Source organism: Agelaius tricolor, unplaced genomic scaffold (assembly GCF_023055355.1).
Source record: "Agelaius tricolor isolate 1412-34295 unplaced genomic scaffold, bAgeTri1.0.p SCAF_25, whole genome shotgun sequence".
Classification (NCBI taxonomy): Eukaryota; Metazoa; Chordata; class Aves; order Passeriformes; family Icteridae; genus Agelaius; species Agelaius tricolor.
The window spans coordinates 696977-719753 of NW_027269285.1; the positions used below are offsets into that span (position 1 = coordinate 696977).

A 22777-nucleotide genomic window follows, 5' to 3' on the forward strand; every position below is an offset into this window, starting at 1 on the left:
GCAACTGATTAGAGGAACAGCAACAAAGGCCCAGAAATAGCACAGGCTGGGCTGGGGGCTCCCAGTTCCCTTACCCCTCTGGAAGGAGCTGAGTATTGCCAAGGAGGATGCCAGGCTGGGCTGGCAGTGCCCACCTACCTGCAGGCCCGCGAGGTCGGCGCAGCCCAGCCCTCGCACCCGGCGCAGCGTCACCGCCTCGCCGCTGTCTGTGCTCTCAGCAGCCCTAGCTGTTGCCCAGTGCCATAGACACTGCATTGTTATTGCTGTAATCTCCTCCAACACTAAAGGACTTTACAGGCAGTCATTATTCTCGTTTTAAATATAGGTTTTCAAAGAAATAAAGGAGCCCAGCAATTATAATCACCAGAGCTTTCGAGCTTCACAATGTCTAGAGCAAGTCACTGAGCAAAAATAGTTTTCACTCAGGAGCAGAGGAGTCAACAGATATTCTAAATTGGAGCTGCTGCTCTATTTCTGACAGGAGAGCCTGGGAGCTTCTGTGCTTCCCTGCATGGCAGCTTTATTTGGGAGAGGACTGGGGGGAGCGAGGGGAGGGGAGGGGAGACAGAGAAACAGAGCATTGTTCCTCTCACCGCCGAGCTAAAGAGCTCCTACAATTGGGCTGCTTTTCAACAGCGTTATGTCACAGATTAGCACAGTCTTGAAAACATTCCCTCCAGTAGCACTAGAAATGCAAAGGGAATCAGAACCATTTTAAAAAGCAAAAACCCCATCAGCCCAGGCCTTTCTCCTGGTTTATCCCTGACAGGCAGCAGAGCCCTCCACTGCCCCTCCTCCTGTGCCAGACCTCCTGTTCTGTTCAGCTCTCAGAGGTGCCCAGGGCAGGGCTCTGAGGCAGCTCTTCTGAGACTCCACAGGTACTTGGCAACCTCTCCAACTAGTTTCAGAGCCTAAAAGGCACAAGAAGAGAGGGCTGTTCTACAATGTGACCACACTGTGACACTTGTGCAGTTTTCCTCCTCTCTGCACCATTTTTTGGAAGCCTTCAGAAGCAAACCCAGCATGCCTATTTCCATTTTACAGCAAGCTAACAGTATCTGAGAGATGGGAAGCTGTTCCCCAGAGCACAGAGCCAGAACCACTCGAGGGTTCCCATTTTCACAGCAGGACCTGCTCACCCCTGTCTGCAAAGGCTCCTCCCCATCCTGTCACAGGCAGTGTGCACGAAGCAGGACACCACTCTAGGTTTTGTAATAACTAACCTATTAAAGCTCCTTCTGTCAGTGATTTCCATTTTGAAAGCTTTCAGCTGAAATGCAGTTCAATGTGCTGTATGAAATCTAAACAACAGCAGGAATGATCCCATGATACCTGAGACATTTCTGAAAGGTAACTCATCCCAGACAGCTCAGCACTGTGCTGATGTCAGTGTCCAACACCAACAGTGGCTGCATGGCTATTTTTGAGCAGTGAAATAACAGGACCAAAAAAAAAATCCACTGCAAGAGCAGAGCACTTAGTTTATTAGCCCAGCTATTTCCACTTCTCCCAGCTCACAGCATGTTCCAGCATGCCTACTCAGAAATTATTTTAATGACCCACAGGGTGTTGCAGTTCTGCTGTCCAGCTAATACAAGTGCTACAGAAGCTGCCTGCAGCTGCATGAAATGGATGCAGAACCCTTAAAAGATAACCATACATTTGGAATCCCAGAGGAATTTCAGTGCTTTGTACACTTCTTACAGTTCTGTCCCAGAAGGAACAGAGCTCATTCGATTGGACACTGCTTGGGACAGGGCAGCAAGAGAGCACAAATCAAAATAATACAGATCTGGGAAATTCTTTCTGCCTTAGACCAAACCCGAATTTGTTCACCTTCCTGAATTAGCAGGATGTAGCAGATTTGAACTGTCCACCTCCCTCCTCCCTTTCCTTCACCTCTACCCCCCTCCTTTTTGTAGGCATCACAAAGGATTTATAAAAGAGCTACAAAGACATTCTTTTAGACTCAGGCAATTCCAGTAACCTTAGAAACCAACACTAGCTGGGAGCCTGGCAGTTTGGCCACAGCAACAGGCTGCTTTTGTCCTCTCATTGCCACTGCTGCACCTTAGGCTGTGCCACCCAAAACCTCGCTGGGCTGGAAGGCAGCACCAGCACCATGTTCAAAATGAACAGTAGGAAATAAAAGGAACAACTTGGTCCTGAACCCATACTGTTTAACTAAGAGACCACTTAGTTACATCAGAACCAAGCTGGAATAACTTCTATGAAAATTTGTGGAATTTTTCACCCAGGCAGATTGCTGCTGAGGTCAAAGAAAAATTGTGGTTGTTTAGCGATCAAAGGAAACGGAATGAGAACATTGTGACCTGGCCTGCAGAGGCAGAAATGGGAAAAAGAATAGAAAAAGCCTTTTCTGCCTTAACTGTCAGTGAACTGAGCTCTACGTGTGTGTGTGTGAGACTGTAACACTGGTCCTGTTTTGGCCCATGCTGGACACAGAACACAGTGCAGCACGGTGCTGTTAGTGTCAGAAAGGCAGTGAGTGACTAAGTCCTGCCGTGGCTCTCAGAGCCACAGGCAGCTGGGAATGCACTGAAGGGACAGGAGGGCGCTGTGAGGGCTGTGTCCCCTCCTTACCTGCACCACCTCCTTCCTGACGTTGACGATGTCCAGCCAGTCGTTGAAGCGGGGGTAGCTGTTGAGCTCGGCGGTGCGGTCGCTCAGGGGCACGCTCAGCTTGCACTGCCGCTGCCGGTGGATGTAGTCAATCAGCTTCACCTGGGGACCAGAACACAGACTCTGAGCTTCCTGGGCACGGGCTGACCTTCCCAGGCTGTGCTTGTACACGGGGTGTGCTGGCTTGGGAGCAGGGCCCTTACATGACACAGGAGTGACATCCTCCCACGAGCTCTGGGGAAATCCACGCAGTGCATTTCCCTCACACTGAGCATCTTTGCTCTTCAGCATTCCAGCAGAAGGCAGGACCTGCTCTAAACCCCCATCAACAGCAGTTCTGAGGCAGGAATAGCCAAAGTACCCAAAGACTCTGAGGCCTGTTATCTGATGGGCATTTCTATTACAAAATCAACATTAAAACCAGCTAACTTAAAAGAACAAAAATTCAGGCAGTTGGACTAGATGATTTCTGCACATCTTCTATTCTAAAGTTTTATTCCAAAGCTTTTATCTCCTGACCATCTCATGGCAAATGCACTACACAGAATTCTTCACTTAAGGCACAAAAGAATAAAACAGCAAAAAGGAGTATTGTTTGTGCCTTATGTTTGCTTATCAAAAAGAAAATACTCTCCAAAGATTGCTCACTGTGTCACACATTCCCATGAGGCAGGCTTAAGCTTCAAAACCTTCCTAACAAAACAATGCCTCAAAGCAAGTTAGTTGATCCATGATTTATAAACCAAAACATGTTCTTAGTCAACAAATTTTACATCTGGGACATGATCAGACTGAAAATGTAAAGGAAAAAACAAACATGGATTCTTTGACCATCATGTGTCTCCTCTCACAGTTCAAGTGTTTTCCTGTGAAGTTAGTTGAGAGCATGTTTTATGAGCAATCTATTCCTTACAACTATCAGCTATAACAAGTTTGTCGCTGCCCACACACCAAATTCTGACAGCAGTGCCATGCAGTCTGAGATTTATCAAGAAGTGTGTGAATACTGAAGTGATTCCAATTCCTGTAATGCCCAGAGCAATGCAAAGCACTGCCATTCCAAGGAGAGGCAATCCAGGACTGCCATGTCCTAGAAACTCAGCTACCCTTTGCATTCTCACCTTGACCACCCCTGCTGAAACCAGAGGAGCCTTTTCACCACAACCTCCCAGCAGGGCTTTGGAGCACCAGCCCTACAATGAACTGGAAATCCCAACCACTCGTTCTCAGTACCTCTTTTTATATAAAGGGGCTGACAGCACTTCCTTTTTTCCACCCCTGCTCAGCTTCCTCTGGCCAGAGCAGGGCAGGGCAGGGCCAGCCTTGGGAGAGACTGGGCTGTGGGCTCAGCAGTGCCTGGGCCCCAGTGGCTGCCACGCTGCTGCTGTGTGCCAGGCAAAGCCCAGGGGCTCTGTGCCCGCCCTGTGTGCCATGTGCTGGGCCCTGTGTGACCCAGGGCTGCTGCTGCTGTGCTCTGGCTGCCCTCTCTGCACCAGCCCCTCAGCCCTGCCCTGCCCTGAGCTCCCCTGATTCTGGAGCAGGGGAGCTGGGATCCTCCAGGAGCTGGGATCCTCCAGGAGCTGGGATACTCCAGGAGCCGGGATCCTCCAGGAGCTGGGATACTCCAGGAGCCGGGATCCTCCAGGAGCTGGGATCCTCCAGGCAGCTGGGATCCTGCAGGAGCTGGGATCCTCCAGGAGCTGGGATCCTCCAGGAGCTGGGATCCTCCAGGCAGCTGGGATCCTCCAGGACACGGGATCCTCCAGGAGCCGGGATCCTCCAGGAGCCGGGATCCTCCAGGAGCTGGGATCCTCCAGGAGCTGGGATCCTCCAGGAGCTGGGATCCTGCAGGAGCTGGGATCCTCCAGGAGCCGGGATCCTCCAGGAGCTGGGATCCTGCAGGAGCTGGGATCCTCCAGGAGTCGGGATCCTCCAGGAGCCGGGATCCTCCAGGAGCCGGGATCCTCCAGGAGCTGGTATCCTCCAGGAGCTGGGATCCTCCAGGAGCCGGGATCCTCCAGGAGCTGGGATCCTCCAGGAGCTGGGATCCTCCAGGAGCCGGGATCCTCCAGGAGCTGGGATCCTCCAGGAGCCGGGATCCTCCAGGAGCTGGGATCCTCCAGGACATGGGATCCTGCAGGCAGCTGGGATCCTGCAGGCAGCTGGGATCCTGCAGGAGCTGGAATCCTCCAGGAGCCGGGATCCTCCAGGAGCCGGGATCCTCCAGGAGCTGGGATCCTCCAGGAGCTGGGATCCTGCAGGAGCTGGGATCCTCCAGGAGCTGGGATCCTGCAGGAGCTGGGATCCTCCAGGCAGCTGGGATCCTGCAGGCAGCCCTGTGCACTCTGGGGCAAACACGTGTCACGGGCTGCCTCAGTGCTGACCTTCTGCTTCCTTACTGCCACACGTCCTTTCCCACAGCAGCCTGTCCACAGGGCTCTCCTGTTCACTGCCATGTCAGAAAGGAGCTTGCAGGTGCTGTCCCAAGGATTTTCCTGCTCGGAGCTTGGTTTAAATTTTCTTTCTTCTCAGTGTCCTTTTCCCCTCTATGGACACTGACACTGGGATGAGTAGATGGGCAAGGGCCCCTCAGGACAGGCAGAAAGAAGAGGATGCAGGAAGTTTGTAGACTCAACAGCCCCTGGTATGCCAAAAATCAGCTTACACAAATGAGAAACAGCTTCCCAACTGTGCAACAGCTATGTCATGGAAAAGAGAAGGAAGACAGAAATCACCCAAGCCTTGTCTCTTTGCAGAGGCCACTGGAGGGAAGGGCCAATGACGATTTGTGTTCTGATATACAAACTGCAGCCACAACATCCAGCCCCAGGCAAACAGCTCAGCGAGTTTGTGAGCCTGTCCATGGAATTCCCAGGGCACTGCAGGATGTAGCTGCTGCTGCCCCTGGCTCACCTCACCCTTCCCCATTGCTGGGAACGCCTCAGGGTTGCAGAGCACCTAGGGACAGAGGCAAGATTGCACAGTGATTTTGGAACTGGTACAGCCAGCCCTGATGGGCCTGTGTCTAAAGCAGCAGCTTGGCTCTGCAGTCTGACTGTAATCTGTTATTTTAGTGTAGGATCTCCCATCAGGCAAGATTTATTTTTCCTGGAAGAAGGATGAGCTATCAGCATACTCTGTAAACCAGAGCTCCACGCTTCATTATATGGAACACTAATTACAGGCAAATGGCCTAAAAGTAGCACACGATCCAGAATAAAGCAGGGAACTGCAGGCATTGGAGGTGTCAGAATCTGTTCTAAAAACCACAGTGGAAGGAAAGGAGGGCTTAGCATCTATTTATAAATGAAAATCACAAATTATGTAAAAGAAACGATACAGAAAGTGTGTGCCCCACGTTATCCCCTTCCAGCGTGCAGTGTCACGAGGACAGCACGCTGCTCGAGGCAGGATATGGCTGAGGCACAGCCACTGCTTCTGCACTCCTCACAGAAGTTCTCCTGGCCAGCCTCAGAGTAACTCCAGAAGCATCACATGAGGAAGAGAACAGAGCTGGGCTGCACTCCTGGCTCTGCCACTGACTGATCTGTCTGACCAGGAGCAAATGCACTCATCCCTCCCCTTCTCCCTGCACACAGCTCTGCCTGCTCATCCTGCAGGAACTCCCTGGAGCAGGCACTGGACTCAGCTGGTTTGGTACTGCTTAAAAAAATACTGGTTTGAGAATTTCCCCTGCCCAGGTGTCATCCATAGCACAAACTCCTTTGCTGGAATGGAACGAATTCTCCAAAATGGATAAGCACAGGTCTGAGTGTCTCAGAGGGCCAAAGCTGGTTTTTCCCGGATAACTCTTTCGCTTTTACTCCTCAAGTCCAAATTTGTTTTCCCCTAGTCCTATAAATAGTGTATTTGCATTCTTGTCCCAGCCTACATACACCACGCTTCTCCCCTAGGATGAATTTCATTTTGTTGTTTCCTGCCCAGACTTTTTACTAAACTACATGGTTTGGCTTTAATAGCTGAGCTGTTGCAAAACCCTTTTCTGAGAATATAATAAAATTTCTGGGTTCAGTGACGCACATAAAAACCCACAACCAGCACACAGGTCTCCAACCACAAACTAGACTGAGAGATAAAGCCAATAGTAGCTACTCACTGCCTGCTTGCTAAATGGCACGTCCTACTCATCACAAATGATGATCACAAAGCCCCACACCAGAAGCAGCAATATTCCAACTGCCTTGATCCCACAGAGATGGGAAAGGGCAAGAACAGAGACAGGATCCAGAGCAGCTGGAGCACATCACTGCCTCCAGGGCAGAGCCCTGCTGCTCTGCCTGGTGCAGCTGATGGCCAGGACACCAGTCCTCACTGCTCTGAGAAGGGCCCGTGCTGCCAGGTGCTCCTGGATGCATCTTCATCTCCTTACAGGGCCTTTAAAAGATCCCTTTACAGCACAGATGAGAAGCAGGTCCAAGAAGTTTAGGAGAAAACTGTCAAGCTTGTACTTTTTTATTTATTTCTGCAAAATAAACAGCAGATCTCTTGAGATGCAAGTCTGCCCATATCCATGACCTCCAGCCAACAGCTGGGACTTTAGAGGACGATAAACAAAAAGCAAATGCCCACAAGTTTTTCAGCTGCACTTCTGCAGACATGGCACAGAAAGGCATCTGAAAAACCAGATCACAGACACTGGGGTGGAGAATTCAGGAGATACTAACCAGATAAATCAAGTTTCATGCATTTGGGCATCAACTCTCCCCAAGCTTCTTGTTGATTATGTTTTATTTGTGTTTAGAAAAATGGCATCTTGTTCCAGAGTCACTAAAAGGCAATAAACTTAGACCTATTGCAGCTTCTGCACTTGGTCAAAACCCAGTCTGAATCCAATGCACTTGATCCAAATAAACATGGAAAAAGGAGCATAGGCTAGAAGACTCCCCATTTTTCTGAAGCCTTCTGTGGCTTAGTTTCATGCTTTTAATCTGCTTATCTTGAAATACCCTATAAATGCAGCAAAAATAGTAATTTTCAACTCACAAAAAAAAAGGGAAACCATGGCAGAGAATGGAAATTATAAATGAAACAACTTGGGGACAGGCAGAGGGAGGACTCTGCTATACCAAGGTGCCAGCCAAGATTTCTTCAGAATATCAACAGTTGGAGACCAAGTTTGATTCAATCATACGTTTCACAACCAAATGCCATGTTTTCACACTTCCACAAAACTTATAATCTGCTCAGTGAAGCCTGCAACTTTTCTTGTTGACTTGAAACATACGCAATGTTTAGAAGAGGAGTTTTGCAATACCCAAAACAAACAACTGTCATGATTTAATCAACAAATCAAGCACATGGTCAAAAGCAGATCCTATTGCTCCTGTGCCCGGAGATGAAATCTCAGGGAGCCTGGCAGCACTGGAGGAGACAATAAACATGAGCTCACACGGAAACTTCCAAGGCTGCAACCAAGTCCTGCCCTGCAATTTACCCAGCTGATGGCTGAGGCTTTAAAGGGATCAGATCGATGTATGGCCCAGCTCTTGCATGTGGTTAAGAGAAATGCAAATCATCTATCTTGCCTCAGACAGGAATTAATCAGGAAGGAACTGCTCTATTAACCTCCTGCCAAGAGCCAGCCCAGAGGGCAGGGAGCACTCCCTGAAGCACCCAGCAGCTCCTGGTGCAGCAGGACACTGCACTGGCCAGACCAGGAGCACAGCGTGAGGGATGCTCTGCATTTCTGCCTCCTCAAACAAAGACAAAACTTCTGAGCTGGAGTTTATCTGCACGGGGCCCTGGGGAAGGTCAGATGAGTCATCTGAAGGCATCCAGTGAAAGTGGATTCCCTTCACACCTTTTGCTGACTCTTATCTATTCTCCCCAGTGCCATTATATACACAAACGCTATGTCAGACCAAAAAAACCTTCTAGGCCACCTGAGCACTGAAGAGAACATAAAAAGGTCAGAATTGGACTTACCAAATTTGTCTCTGAAGTCATGCTTGGCAACCATGTGAGAAACTGATAAAGATCTCACCAGCTATGGGAGAGCAGCAGCATGTGAGGATGCTTCAGGGCACTTCCTCAAAGTTATCCAGTTTAAAGTGAAAAAAGGGTACAGCGGGGTTGATCCATGCAAGGGAAAGAGCTAGGATGTCACTGTTATACAGCACAGATGTGGGGCAGAGCCTGGGCTCTGTGGAGCTCAGAAAGCCCCTGTGCAGGTGCCCACAAAGGCTCAGCTCTGCCGGGGTCTGCAGGCACAGGACAGGCTTCTCCCAACAACCCAGCTGTGCCCGCAGCTCTGCCCACAGAGCGCTGAGCTGCTCCTTTGTGAGCTCAGGCTCTCAGCAGCTGACTCATCTGAGTGCCCCCAGCTATCTGATGGTTATCAGCATCTGATCACAGCATCACCAGCACCAACTGCAGCCTCAGAAATTCTCATTTCCCCCTCTGTTCAGAGAACTCCTCCTTGTGCCTGTAGGTATAAAGATACCTGATGGCAGTGTGAAGTGTTCCCTTTCTAGTACAGGGAGAATTGAACCACTGCCTGGTTTTGACTGGTTTAGAACCAAATCTGCTTGCTTAAACTGAGAGAGTGGGTCTGTACCCTTTTCACATGACATATGCTCAATTTGCAGTGAAATCTGATCCAAACCTGTTCATAGAACACTTCGTTCAGCCACAGAGAAAACCATCCTTCCCATCTGTGCTTCCATTAGGAGCAGTCACATAATGCAGGATTCAGCTGGAGAGTCCCACAATCTCACAAATTTCCAAACTACCTTGAGATCAGCATGAAATTCGAGAAGCTCTTTCCAAGGCAAGCAGAGGATCTGCACAGGACCCAAAGTACAAGGACGAGAAGCAAAACACTTCATTTCAAGGAATGATTTGTATCCTAAAAAATTAGGTCACTCCATTTGTCACCCACATGGCTTTGCCCTCAAAACCAATAGAACTGAAGCTACTAAAGGATAATATTGTGACCTGTATTTTCACCAGCCACGCATGGTAAAATAGGTATCAGAGAAAATATTACAGAGGAATAACTGGCAGCAAAGTCATTTGCTTTATTTGAGGTGCCATCTGAGAAATGAAAGGGCTCACTTACTTACACGTCAGCCTCTGACCTGCAGCCTGTGGAATTCATTCTGTACTTGAACCCAGCTGACTCATTCAGCAAGAAGCCTGGCAGTGAGCACGACACCTGTCCAGAATGGGAGGCCTGGTTTCTGTAGCTTTAGCTGTGCTGAAACGGTAGCAGAGCTCTTGCTCTCTTGGGTGCATTTGCTATCCCCCCTGCCCTGGTCACACAGGTGCAGTCACAGGCTCCAGGTCTGGGGGTGACCACTGTGCTGGGCCACGGGCACAATGCCCTTGAAAAAGAGTGGCTGCACAACGGTGACACTGCTTTGAATGCCACAAACACCTCGGGAACATCAATGCACTCAAAGGACCCCATGCAGTAGCACCTTGTTAAAAACAAGAAAGAGGAAGAAGGATTAAAATAATTTGCACAAAGTGAAGGAGCAGCTCTGAAAAGGGGCCATGAAAGCTCTCTCAGGGCTCTGCTCTAACCAGTGGCTCCCAGCAGCAGGGACTCTGAAAAGCAGAAGGTGCCAGAAGGATGCCAGGGATGGAACAAGCCCCCAGGGAGCAACCCCACCACGGAGCACTGGTGCCAGCCCTGCTGCTCCTGCAGGACCCAGCTGTGCTGCTCAGGGACTTTGGGCTCATTTGTAAAAGAAAAGGAAATAGTTTCTCAATGCATTGCTAAACAAACCCTGCAAAACAGGACCCAGCACAAGGCAGCAGGAAAATGTGCAGGCAAGGTGTGGGGAGAAGCCTTAGGAGAAACTGGTAAATACAAGCACAGAGAGGTAGAGGGGTAGGGGGAGATGGAACACCAGATGGATGGATTTTCCTTTGAACCCTCAGTCATGCCTGAGGCTGACACAATAGCCACTGCCCAAACACTACAGTATGTTATTTCTGCTTTGTCAAATGATGCAGACAGCATCATTTCTGGGTCACTTGGAGGCCACATACCACTCCTTTTCTTCTCCACTCTTCTCTTTTTCACAATCCCAGCAAGTGAGGCTGTAAACATTCAGTTGAGGCCTTCCCAGCTAAGAGTGGGAGGATGAAACTGCACAATCAAGTAGTTCCCTGAGCCTCATAACATAATTCTCTTCAAAGATTTCGTCCCAGCGAGGCATCCGAGCCTAATGCAGCTACAGGAACAGTGCTCTGCTTAAAGATCAGAGATTTCACACCCACTGAACACTAAAAATGAAAGCCCTCCCCCTTCCTTTGCAACCCGAGGACACACAAGTGTAACAGAATGACTGAGAGCGTTCTGCAAGACTAAGAACTGTACTTGCCATTTGCTGAGCACAGCCCTGCTGCTGCCACATCAGATCTGCAGCTCTGCTCCTCTCAGCTCACAGCTCCCTGCACCCAGCGGCTCCTTCCCCTCAGCCACGCTTCATCTGGCTTAGCTGTGCCTCCATAGGGAGCACAGCAACCTCCTGCTGCCCGCCTCTCCTGCAGGCCATTGTTATTTCACACTGCCCGCAGACTGTGCAGGCATCCCATCCCTCACGGAGCCGGTGCAGGGCCATTGAGCAGGCCAGTGGATCTACCCTGCTGGGAGGAACACCACACAGGCTTCTCCAGGTAGTGCAGGTAAACAAGTACCTGTCCAACCCTGTGGAGTCCTACAGAGGCAAATGCAGACCAAACATAACATTAATACTCTGCCTCTCTCTATAATTTTTCAGTATCTTGGCAAACCCACTGGATCTCTCCTCCCATTAAGAAAACAATTACCCCCCACCCCTGTGGGCTTTCCAACGACTGCAGCAGAAGGCAGCAAGTGACAGGGAGAAAAACTATGGAAGGCTCAGAATCTGAAAAGGAAGCACCAGGCCATGCTCTGGGGATAGCTGTGTTACAGCCCTCGGATCTCTCTGTAAAATTCAAAACTTAGAAGTGCCTGTAAAGAGAATATCCTCCATAGTTTTTATGATGGCACTAATCATTCTCACACATCTCTGAAAGAACTCTCAGGTATATTTATTTGGCTGATGGTTCAGGAAGTAGAAATAAAGACACCAACAAGCTGTGCATGTGTAAACTTAGAGCCTAAATAAAGGCGAGTTTACAGCAGACAATATGAAGCCAGACATTTCCTTCAGCAAGGTCAGGAAGAGAATGACTAATTGTGGATCCCCGTCATATTCCTGCACTTCCCTTTCCTCACTGCAAGCCTCATTCTGCAGGTCCTGAGCACCCCGAGCTGGCACAGACAGTGAGCTCCAAGGCAAACACTTGGATGAGGTCTGAACACTCCCCAGGACAGAACTGAGAGGGCTTGGAAGGAATCAAGCTCCTTCAATGGAGCATTTAGGTGTCCCTAATCCCAAAGGGTTTTTCCCATTTTTCTTCCCCTGCCTTCACAGCGATCTTCCTTTTGTCTTACACATTTCTTTTTCTGTAGCCTCAATAAAATACAAGCACAAACCTCCAGTCTCTACCATTCCCTCACCTGGCTGGGGAATGAGATTAGCAGTTTGTTCTCAGGCTTATTAGCACACCAAGGGAAGGAAACAAAAACACAACAAAATCAAATCCTCTGCTTGTTTGACTCAATTATTCCCCAGACTGCTGCCGGGCTGGGCTCTGGGGAAGAGGCTTACACAGAGAAGTGTTAAATCTCTGCAGGAGCAGGCTGCAGGTCTTGGAGCTGAAGACGTTCTGTCTCTGCACCCTGGGAAATCTCGGCTAAGAAACTGTATTCTCTGAAATGCTCCCAATTATTGGGTTTCTGCTAGAAAGAATTGAGCTATTTTGGCAAGGACTGGGGGTCACATTTCTCTTTTCACAGACAGTGAGTGAGAAAGCTGCCATGGCTCACTGCTCACATTTTGTTTTTCAAAAAATCGCCTCGGGGCTCTCTCTTACTGGTTCACATTTGCCCGTAGCAACCATGAGGGGTTTCTATCATTAGTTAAATATAAATACAGGATTTAGAGTGCAGACACCTCAACCCAGATTGCCAACCCCGAAAAGAACATTTTTTTCTTATGACCCCGAGACTTTCACCCAAACCATGTTGTGCCCACTTAAAAAGTAGAGCAAAATACAGGTGATGACCCAGTAATAGTTGTATGAGGAAAAACACAAAGGGGATTGATCAGCAGCAATTGGCCATACACCAGACAGTTCTGCAACAGCTACCTGGCATCATACAGCAGCCTGGAAAGATTTTAATCAACACTTGAAAAAAGATCACAGATACAAAGATAACAAGCTCCAAGCTCACCATCTTTCAGGCAGGTACAATATCCATTGCTTTTGTGAATTTCCACAGAAACTTCACACACCACATTTGTCTCCGCACCTAAGCAGAACAGGAGGTTGGGGTTGGGGCTGCTTTTCCTTTGGTTTTGTTCATTTAAGAGAAAGGTATTGTGACAGTTGGCTAAAACCAAGTTTCTCATTTTCAAAGCATTCTATGGAAGCAAATTAAAGTTCTCAAAACATATTCTTCTAATAAAAATCGGCATTAAATGTACAATGGAAGAAAACGTGCCAGTTCAGAATCAGAGTTTAAGCATTTTGCTTGTGTGTCCAAAAATTATTCTATGCAGAATTTGTGAAAAATCTGAGCCTGACATTTTTGCTCCAGTTGGGGGTTGGAAAAAGGCCTTTAGAGCAGAGCAAAGTTCTCACACTTGCCATCACTTCCACAATTCAGAAAAAAATCCAGAGCATCAGCCTGTAAGAAACATTCGAAAACAGTACTTATACACTCGTATACTTTCATTCCATTTCTCTTTTCACACTCTACAGGCTCTTTAGGAAATACCCTTCAGAAAACTTCTTCATCACCCCTTTGCATTCCTTGTGCTGAGTTACATCTCCTTTGTCCTAAAGTATGTCCTTGGATTATGTGCTGAGGAGAAGCTGAGCAGGCTCTGGGTTCAGGGTTTCCACTGCCCCTGCTCAGCCCAGAGGAGGGACTCACTGTGCTGAGCCACATCGACCAGAAACCCCAGACTGCTGAGGAGAAAAGAAAAAGCCATTGTACAGCCTGTGTGCTAGTCTGTCATGGAAATACTCTCCTCCCAAGGAGCAGGGGAAACACAAAGGGATTTTGTGTTGTATTTCTCTGCCTGCCAGCAGACAGCTCTGAGTGCTGGATGCAAATTCATGCCACAGGAGTTGAGATTTTTCACTGCAGCCAAGCAGCTCTGCATCATTATACAGAGATCACTCATGGTTTGTCCGACTCCATTTCCAGTATTTCACCTTGATCTCTCCAACAGGAACATGGATAAGTTAGGCATTACTGAAAATCCTGGATCCTGAGGATGCTGTAGAAAGCTGCAATGCCACACCTATACAGTGGCAGACTCTAAATGCCACTGCTACTCTGCTACACCTCCTGCCAGGTGTGCTGTAAAACCCTACTGGGAGTAACTTTCTAGCACTCCTCCAGAATACCAGTGAAGGCCTACAAATGGCTAAGGCATCCAGCAGATCTGCAGACAGCTTCTTACCTGTCTCACAGGCACAAAGTCAATGCCCACACTCAGCTTTCCTAATACTTGGCTTGATCCAAAACAGAGCACAAGCTGTCCTTCCACAGCTCAGTCGCTCTGAGGATTTCCACAAATGCAAAACTTACAGCGCTCAGCCATCACAGGAGGAGCAAACAAAATAGCAGAATTCCCTAAGTATCAGCAGTCTTGCTTTAGAATCAGCTTCTGAAGCCAAAAATGTCTTGAACAAAAAGAAAAAAAACCTTTTTACCTCCATCCTTCCTTCATAGATAGTCTTATTTCTCTTTTGTGTTTTGGTAAAGGAGATTTATAAATTCAACTAGATTGTTTACAGTATAATCTTGAAAGTGCAAATAATCAGCAGCACATTATTATTAGCTTTCCAGCTGTGATCTCATTCAAAGAACACTGAAGTTATCTGAAACTTCCAGATGCCCTGATTTCCCCGAATGCTGGACAAGGTCCTGCCCGTGCTGCCTGTTACCCCAGCAGTGCAGCTGAGCCTAGTGCTGGGTTAGGTTACAGACACAGGCATTGGGGAGCTCAACAGAAGCAGTCTGGCTGCCCAGGCCCTGGAGCCCATTTCCATGGCCTGCCTGCAAAGCCCCTGCATGTCCAGTCTTGCCTCTTCAGCACAGCCACTGCCAATCATTTCCTTCAGCTGCAAAGAGAAAGGGAGAGGACTGAGCACAGTAACCCAGAAATAGGAAGCTGTAGCATTACTCACTACCTGGAGGACTTGCCTGCTCTTCCTTTTCAATTACTCAGCAGATGTTCTTAAATCAGTGACTGGGTTTCTGCGTGCACCTGCCAAGGCCCAGTTTCGCAGGACACGCAGGCACCCACTGAGCTCAGCCAGGCACGTCCTGCTCCCGTCCCGAGCTCCCGTCCCGAGCTCCTGTCCCGAGCTCCCGTCCCGAGCTCCCCGCGCGGCCACGGGGGTTCCCAGCCACCGAGCTGCTCCTCGGGGCTGCTGCGATACAAAAGGGCAAATCTACCCCCATGAAGGAAAATGCTGCTTCCAAAAAAAGCCACGGTTCTTAAAAATTCCAGTTTGCCACATACACTACAGTTCCCCGTGCCAAGGCTCCGTGTTCTGTTCTCATGATGAGACTCAGGAAGGGGAGTTTGCTTCAAGTATTAATGCAGAGTTGGGGGCTTCTGTCTTGTCTGGGGTATTTTGTCTTCTTGCAGAGAAAACAGAGTAGGGACACGGCTGAAAAAAATGTGCATTTAAAAAAAAACTCAACTATAGGAAATTGCTTAACTGGAATGTGGCAACTTGCCACATTCTCTCTTTTAAAACTGCAAAACAGCTTTATTTTAACAAGCTGCTATGAGATTGTACTTTGGGATTGTGAGGAAGAACAAAATACACTAAACTCCACTCTGTTCAAAATGCTTTGAACCTATAACCCAAGATTTTAAGAGGGAAAAAGAAAAGCTTTGCTATGTTCTGCCATGCAGTGGGCTCGGAGATTTTCAGTTTGCTCACCAATTATCAAGAATGCTCCCAGAGTGCTGTGTACAGGCACTGAGACACAAAATACAGGACTGGAAAAGCTGTGAGTGTAACTGAGATTCAGCTGCCAGGTTAACCGGGTCCCCCACAGCTCAGCTCTAGGAGAGCTAAACTCCTAAAACAGTTCAAAAGTGCAATGGTGTCAGTGGGCTGTCTGAGCTTTATCTTCCCTCCAGGACTGGTGATGCCATTTGCCAGTGAGTCTGGGGCCAGCTCTCCTTCCTTCTCAGCAAACCAACGTTCTCACCAGCACCTGTCCAAAGGCCCCTCTCCCTGCAGTTCCACATCCTCGGTTAGCCCTCCTGCTCTCTGTGGAACAGGAGCATCACAGTCCCAGACAAACCTCTGCGCAGATCCTTTCTGAAAGCCCAGGACCACCCCACTGATGGAGGCAGTACAATTGCAGTGAGAATGAAGGGTTACTTAAAGAAGTTTGGGTTAAATGTGGGCTGTGGGGAAAGGCTGTGAGACAGAAGATGCTGTTGCAGAGAGGTTTTATTTATGGCCCTTTCCCCGGTTTTGTTTTGAAGTTACTGGGATGAGCTGTGTGTTCTACTCTGCTCAAAGTTGCTGGTCAGTTGTTGGGTGTCTTTGACTGTTCAGTGAGGTTTTGTACTGGACTAGTTCTTCCTTCCTACTCCTCTGCTACTCTGCAGGGCCACGGGCAGAGCGAGCGAGGCAACAGGAAGAGCAGGAGTGTAGGAGTCACCTCTACAGAGACAGAGCAGGATGTGACCTCTGCTCCCTAAAGAGGGCACAAATCCTCATATCCAAGCTGGTCTCTCTCTAAAGGAAAGCCTATAGCAAGGACCAAGTGAAGCTGTTAATCTTGAGTCAGAAATTAAATGTAATTGTATCATAGGTGCTTTGTAGGAGGAACTTAATTATTAACTGCAAAGAAGTCAAATTATTGACTATTCGGATGGATGCTTGCTAAACTAAGCTTAAACACTCTAGTACTTGATGGAACTTCAATTCTCACAAACTTTTATCTCACAAAGTGCTGGTGCTGCTCCTACATGAAAGCATCCAGCTCCTGCAGCCTTGGAGCTCTGCTCAGGAGGACAGAGCTCTGGAAACCTGCGTGACCTGTTTGTCCAGCCCAGAGGCTCCCCTTCCCCACCGGCTGTGCAGCCCTAGTGCACTGTGAATTGAACAGCCTCTGACCCCAGCTGGCTCCATGAGCCGCCTGAGCCAGGGCAGCACAAACTCAGCTGAACAGGCAATGACAGCCAGCCACCACAAGTTAGTCTCAGCTGCACATACAGATACTGAGCTGTGCAAAGAGTCCTTCCAGCCTCAAATCTTAACAGAAGGCTGCTGTATTAGCGTGCAGCAAAGGACAGTTGAGGGAGGCTTTACTGCTACTAACTTGGTGCTCCCATCCTGGCTGTAGTTGCACACGGATTGCTGCTGCTGGGTGTGCACAAACACCAGGCATGGATCCCCAATACTACAATCTCATACTCTGAGGGTAATGATTCACCTAGTACCTTTAATCTCCAGTCTCTCTAAGAGACCGTGGCAGTAACTTCTGAACTGCCTTCAAAGCTATCCTAGATCCTGTCTAGGAAGGGCTTCTGTAGGATCCTGGATAATGAGGAAAAAGGCATTGCAGTTAAGATGACCAGCTCAAAAGACAAAAACAGGGAGCTCCCACTGCTGCTTTAGAGCTTAGTCCTCCATGTATATCTTTTTCTACTTCAAAAAGGGACCCTACTTAGTCCAGTATAGATGAGTGCTGAACCAGCTTCTTACAGTGCCTCAGCTCCTGCTTGCTCTTCCTGTTTAGCTGAAAGCCTTGTGTATGAAGCTAAGTAAAACTGACCTAGAGGTTGTTTATGTTTTCAAAGGGTATATGGTCTGTGCTGGAAATGAGTACCTCGATCCAGCCTGACTCCCTACTACAATAATAACTGGAAATGAACTCTGGACTATCAGTTCCCAACCACTCTGGGTTAGATCACGTTGCACAAGGAATATCCCAGCCTGGGGGAGGGGAAGGCTCTCAGTGACACGGAGCAGCACCTTCGGCTACAAAGGCTCTCCCAGCAGCTGCACAAGGCTTGGGACCAGGGATGGTCCAAATGGAACCAACAAACAGCAACGGCAGACACAGAGAGGAAAACACCTGTGGGTTCCACACAGCTGAAAGGAGAGGAACCACTATAAAGCCAACTACTGTACAGTGTCACCTGAACGTGAACCTTGAGACTCGACGGTAACCTGTCAGGTGTGTGCTCCAGATATCCAACCCAGATAAGCAATGCTAAGGCTCCCTTTGTCTCCCAGCCAGGCCATCTGCAGCAGCAATGGGAGAATTACAGGGCAATAAAGGTGCAGTTGATTCCCTTCTTATCCCAACTTCCACAATGTCCTGGCACAAACACTGAATAAAATCAGGACTAGAAGCACTTTCTCTGAAATGCGTCTGCCCTTGCTACTTGCCAAGAGAAGTTAGAAAAGCCTCTCATGAATAGGCCGACTGCTTTCAGTTCCTCTCAGCGAGACTGTAACTGCTCAGCTTTCACTTGCCAACATTAAAAACTCCCTCCTCGTCTCTGGTCATTCTAGCGAATGAGGAAGGATCAAAGCATGGGTTGAGTGTAGGCAGCGTCTCTCTTATTGCAGAGGGAACTGCAGAGTACACAACTTCTCACCCTATTGTCCTTCTGAGGAGCCTGTGAAGCATGCTGACACATCCAGGATTTCAACACTATTAAATTGTAAATTAGTCTTGTCCTTCACAAAAGGCTCATGACACACAATGATCTCCAACGAGCTACGATGACCTGCTAAATTCTCTATTGGTCTCTTGGGGGTTTCCAGGACCTCCCTGTACATCATTCCCTAAAGCCAAACAGCTGCACTGACCCACTGAAAGAACGCCTGGATTGGACAATGGTAGGGGTCGCTTTCCTACATACAGTTCTTGATTGCCAGCTGTACTAGTTCACTATCAGCCCCAGGAAAAGGTCCAAACACTTAAAAATTCAGAGAAGGAGCTTAAGAGTAATGGGACTTTAAGGCATTCCTGTAATCATTTCAGTGGCAGAGATTTCAGAGATAGATGTGAGCAAATTAAATCTTCATACAAACACTGAATATTATTTAGGCCGTGGGTAGCAGCACTTGCATGTTAAGGATGAGACCATCATATAATAATTTCTTGCCACATACATGGCTCAAAAGGGAGAAGAACAATTAAGTGTGGGTTCTGGATGCCAAGAGAGAGCTGAACAGTTATTGCTGTAAATTTCCAGGTGTACTTGTATGGATGGCAGCCTCATGCTAGGGCTGTCTCATGCAGAATAATGGGAGCTGAACTGGCAAAAGAGCAATGTTGCTGAAACATGCATTCAACAAGATGAAAATTGAAAGGTTATCTTGTAACTGTAGAATTTCTACCAAGAGTCAGGTGAAAGAAGGCACAGAAAGAATCCTTCTGTGTTCTAAAAATACCCCCTTTCTCAGTTGGTTATCCTTTGCTATGAGAGTGTTGTTTTTTAGTCCCTTGCTCATTCAAAACGCACTTTAGAGACCAATTCTGAAGACAGTGCAACAGTACTTTATGTTTAAATAGCTGGAGCTTCAAGTGGGGTCAAGGCCATGCTGTTTAAGGTATGCAGCCTTGAAAGGCACTTACAAAAGAACTGAGCCAGCAGAGACTAGAGCTAAATTCAGCTCTTACCCTAGTTTTAAACTGCTTCAGCTCCTTTGTTTTCAGTGCAGTCACATTCAATTGCTGCTCCTGTAAAGGAAAGTGGGCTCACATAACCTGACATTCATCTGATGTCAACTGGACAACCCCAAGGAACATAAGTGGGGTTCTTGGTCAAAGCCAGCTCTACTCTTTGCTACAGATGTCACTTACATGATACCTTCAGCAGACCAAGTGTTCCATCAAGTGATACGGCTGTAAATAATTCACCAGCAACCCCATAACACTTGATTAAAACCTACTGAAAGAAGATCTAATTAAATTGTCCTTTAAAGAACAGACATGGTATGACGACTGTGTGAAGGGCAGATGGCAGGCAGAAGCTCATTGGAACATGAGAAAATCATTTGGAGGACAGTACTTGGTAGGCAATACTGTAAGCTTTGCAAGGCTGTTGGCTGTAGAGCTGTGTATCTGCTGTGCTGTGAAATATGTGTCTTATTGATTAAATAATAGCTGGACAATACGTTATAGGAATGTAACAGCTACCTTGCTGGAAATGATATGTGCTTTGAGATAAAGCACTACAGCTCACAGAGGCTTTTCCATGTCTTTCACCTTCTGAGGAATAAAAGAGCTTTATTTCATACCTCAAATCCAAGAAGAAATATGAACATAAAACTCACATCAGAGAGTCAAGTATAAATCTGATGTACCCCAAAGTTCAAATGTGCTATCACCCAGTTCAAGTTTTGCATGAAAATAAGAATTTACTGAAGAAAACACAGAGTTTTGTCCTCTGTATAATGAAGTCCATCCCAGTTGGGGGAAGAGAATCTACTGCTCAGAGACAGGCTTTCCAAGTAATTAAATGTGATCCTGGTGCAGCTACCTGAGATCAAAGCAAAGCTGTGCCATGGCAGCCACCCTGACCTCCCAGCAGCTACGGGCTGTTTGCAGTCAGTCATCTTGGAGGAACAGCTCCCCAAATTCTTTTTCCCAAATAAATGAGTGTTTCTTACTGATAAATTTCAAAATCCCCCATGCATCAGGGCGGCTCTCCAACTTCCCCCCTGTTCTCTCTCCCAGAGTTTGAGGTTAGATAAATCTCAGAGGCACAGCTACTTGCATGAAGAGGCTGAAGGCTCAGCACTTAGAAGAACTCTTAAAGAATTCGAGCAATGCAGGGACTTGCAGAGCTCACTGATGCTGTTCCCACACCACTGAGGCTCAGTGAGGGAAGCTGACAGACCGTGCTGCTAACCAGCCCTATAAAATACAGCCTGAATGTGGAGCCTTTATTCTTTGCAGTATAAAGGGGCCATGCCTGCAGTGGCAGCGAGCTCACTCCAGGCTCCTCGTGTCAGGAACACAGGAAGACTGAAAGGGCTGAGCCAGCCTATTCATGTGGAGGATCCACGAGGAGTGAAAGGGAGAGGCAGGGATCACACCATGCATTTCCTCACGTGTTTCCCCTTCCCCTCTGCACCTTGGTTTTACAGCTGCAGGAAAGATCAAGGCAGAGGTGTGAAAATTGCTGAGTCAGGCCATGTCTGGGGGGCCTCAGAGAGGCTGTCACAGCACCAGGGCCAGAGGACAAAACCTTGTGCTGAGGCAGAGCTGAGCAGACACTGCAGGGTGGGGACAGGCAGGACACGGCCACTGCAGGCACAGGCAGGAGGCACTGGCAGCAGGACACAGAGCCCTGCCTAGGAAAGATGAAGAACCAGAAGCATTTTGCATTAAGAGAACTGTGGAAAGTTTCAGTTTTGCTCATAAAGACAAAAAGCCTGAAGTCTTTTGCTTGGCAGACTAAGAACAGTTTTTAAGGAGACATCTAAAAAAGTCCAGAAGCTTTAAAAAACAGAATCTCCCTACTTCAGCTTATTTCAGAGGAGCTATGTAACTGTATTTCAAAGCAGTATGTAATCCTCTAGCTTACTCTAGAAATAAAAGGGAAAAACTGCTCTGGAAGAAGAAAAATATTGCTAGAAAATTGGTAGGAGCCAGGTATGGAGAGGTTCTCTAAGAGCACTGTAGGCAGCATAAGGGGCATGGACACACATCTCCCCATGACTGCACCTACTGACAAACCCACCACCTCCTCCAGCAGTGTCATTTACTGCTGATGGCCAAAAATCAATGAGCAGTTCTCAATCTGTAAAACCTACTAATTATTTCTTCTCTTCAGTTTATAACTAAAACCTCACACTGGAACCTACAGGCCTCAACAATAACCCATACACAACAACGAGGAGCTCAAGACTTCCCTTTCCAAATTTAGGTTGCTTCAAACAGAAGTGAAAGTTCTTTGATAAATCAACAAACCCACGTTTTAGAAGCACGTAAGGGGAGCAGAACTGGACAGGAAGGTACTAAACTCATTGCAAAAAGCTTCTGAAGATTTCCAAGGCCTCAACCCTGAGGCTCCTGGCTGCATGCTGAACACTGGGGTCAATGACCTGTTCTGGCAGCATCAGATCAGACCAGATCAGAGCCTGGATCTGCTGCATCCCAGCAGCATTCCTCAGTGCCACGTTAATTACTGCTCTAAAGAGAGCTCACAGGCTCTGCTATTAGAGCTCTTCATGAGGGGTAACTACTAATCATCCTATCAGGGGCACTCCATACCCCAACCAAAGTGTGATTCCTGACTCTGCTGCTGAAGTGTCCTGTGACCCTTCCCTGCTTCCCCAAGATGCACACAGAACCAGCTGGATGTTCTCACTGGGCATAAGAGGAACGAGAGAGCTGGCCTCTGCTCACTTTAGAACATATACACAAATGACAACTGTATTTTACCTTTAAAGACAGATTTTGAACATCTTGAGCTCAGGTGTGTAAGTCCAATGAGATTTGGATCTTCATTCTGCCTCCAGCCCCAAGAGCTCAGACTTCAGCCCTCTGTGCTGCACTTAGAGCAGGATAAACACCAGACAGCCATGATCAGCCTGGGCTGTGATTCCCTCAAACCCCAAGAGCAGGGCCTAAGAAAGGCTTGAGATTGCACCTCAGGAATGCTCCAGGGTTCATTTTAAACAGGTCATGCAGAAAGCAGGTTTCCAAGGAGGCCAGGAAGCCGAGCACAGAACAGGTGACTGTCACCTAGCACAGGTGCAAGTGAACACCACAGCTGCAGCAGTGATTACCTCATGTCCTTGGAGGTGTGCAGAGAGCAGGACTGGCTGGGACACGCCTCTGGGATCTGTGGGTGCCACAGGAGCTCTGTGCAGCTCTAGCTTAAGGCAAAAGGCCTCTCTGACCGCCTGTAAACTCTGGTGCTTCCCAACTGTGCTCCCACAAGCAAGGCAGAGTTTATCTGGTTCAGCTGGGGACTGATCCTGTCCTAGATTCCAGGGGCTATGCCAATGAGGACTGGTGCTAAGCCAGAATGCCAAACTGTTTCCTAAT

General features: G+C 48.0%; 1 protein-coding gene across 1 annotated transcript in view; it reads right to left on the reverse strand.

The window, feature by feature from the left end:
- The window catches only part of KSR1 (kinase suppressor of ras 1), a 46964-nt gene that overhangs the window by 18291 nt on the left and 5896 nt on the right, over window positions 1–22777 (reverse strand). The window contains exon 2 of the mRNA XM_071447501.1: window positions 2605–2745. Within this exon, the coding sequence (XP_071303602.1) occupies window positions 2605–2745 (141 nt within the window). The remainder of the gene's footprint in view (window positions 1–2604; window positions 2746–22777) is intronic.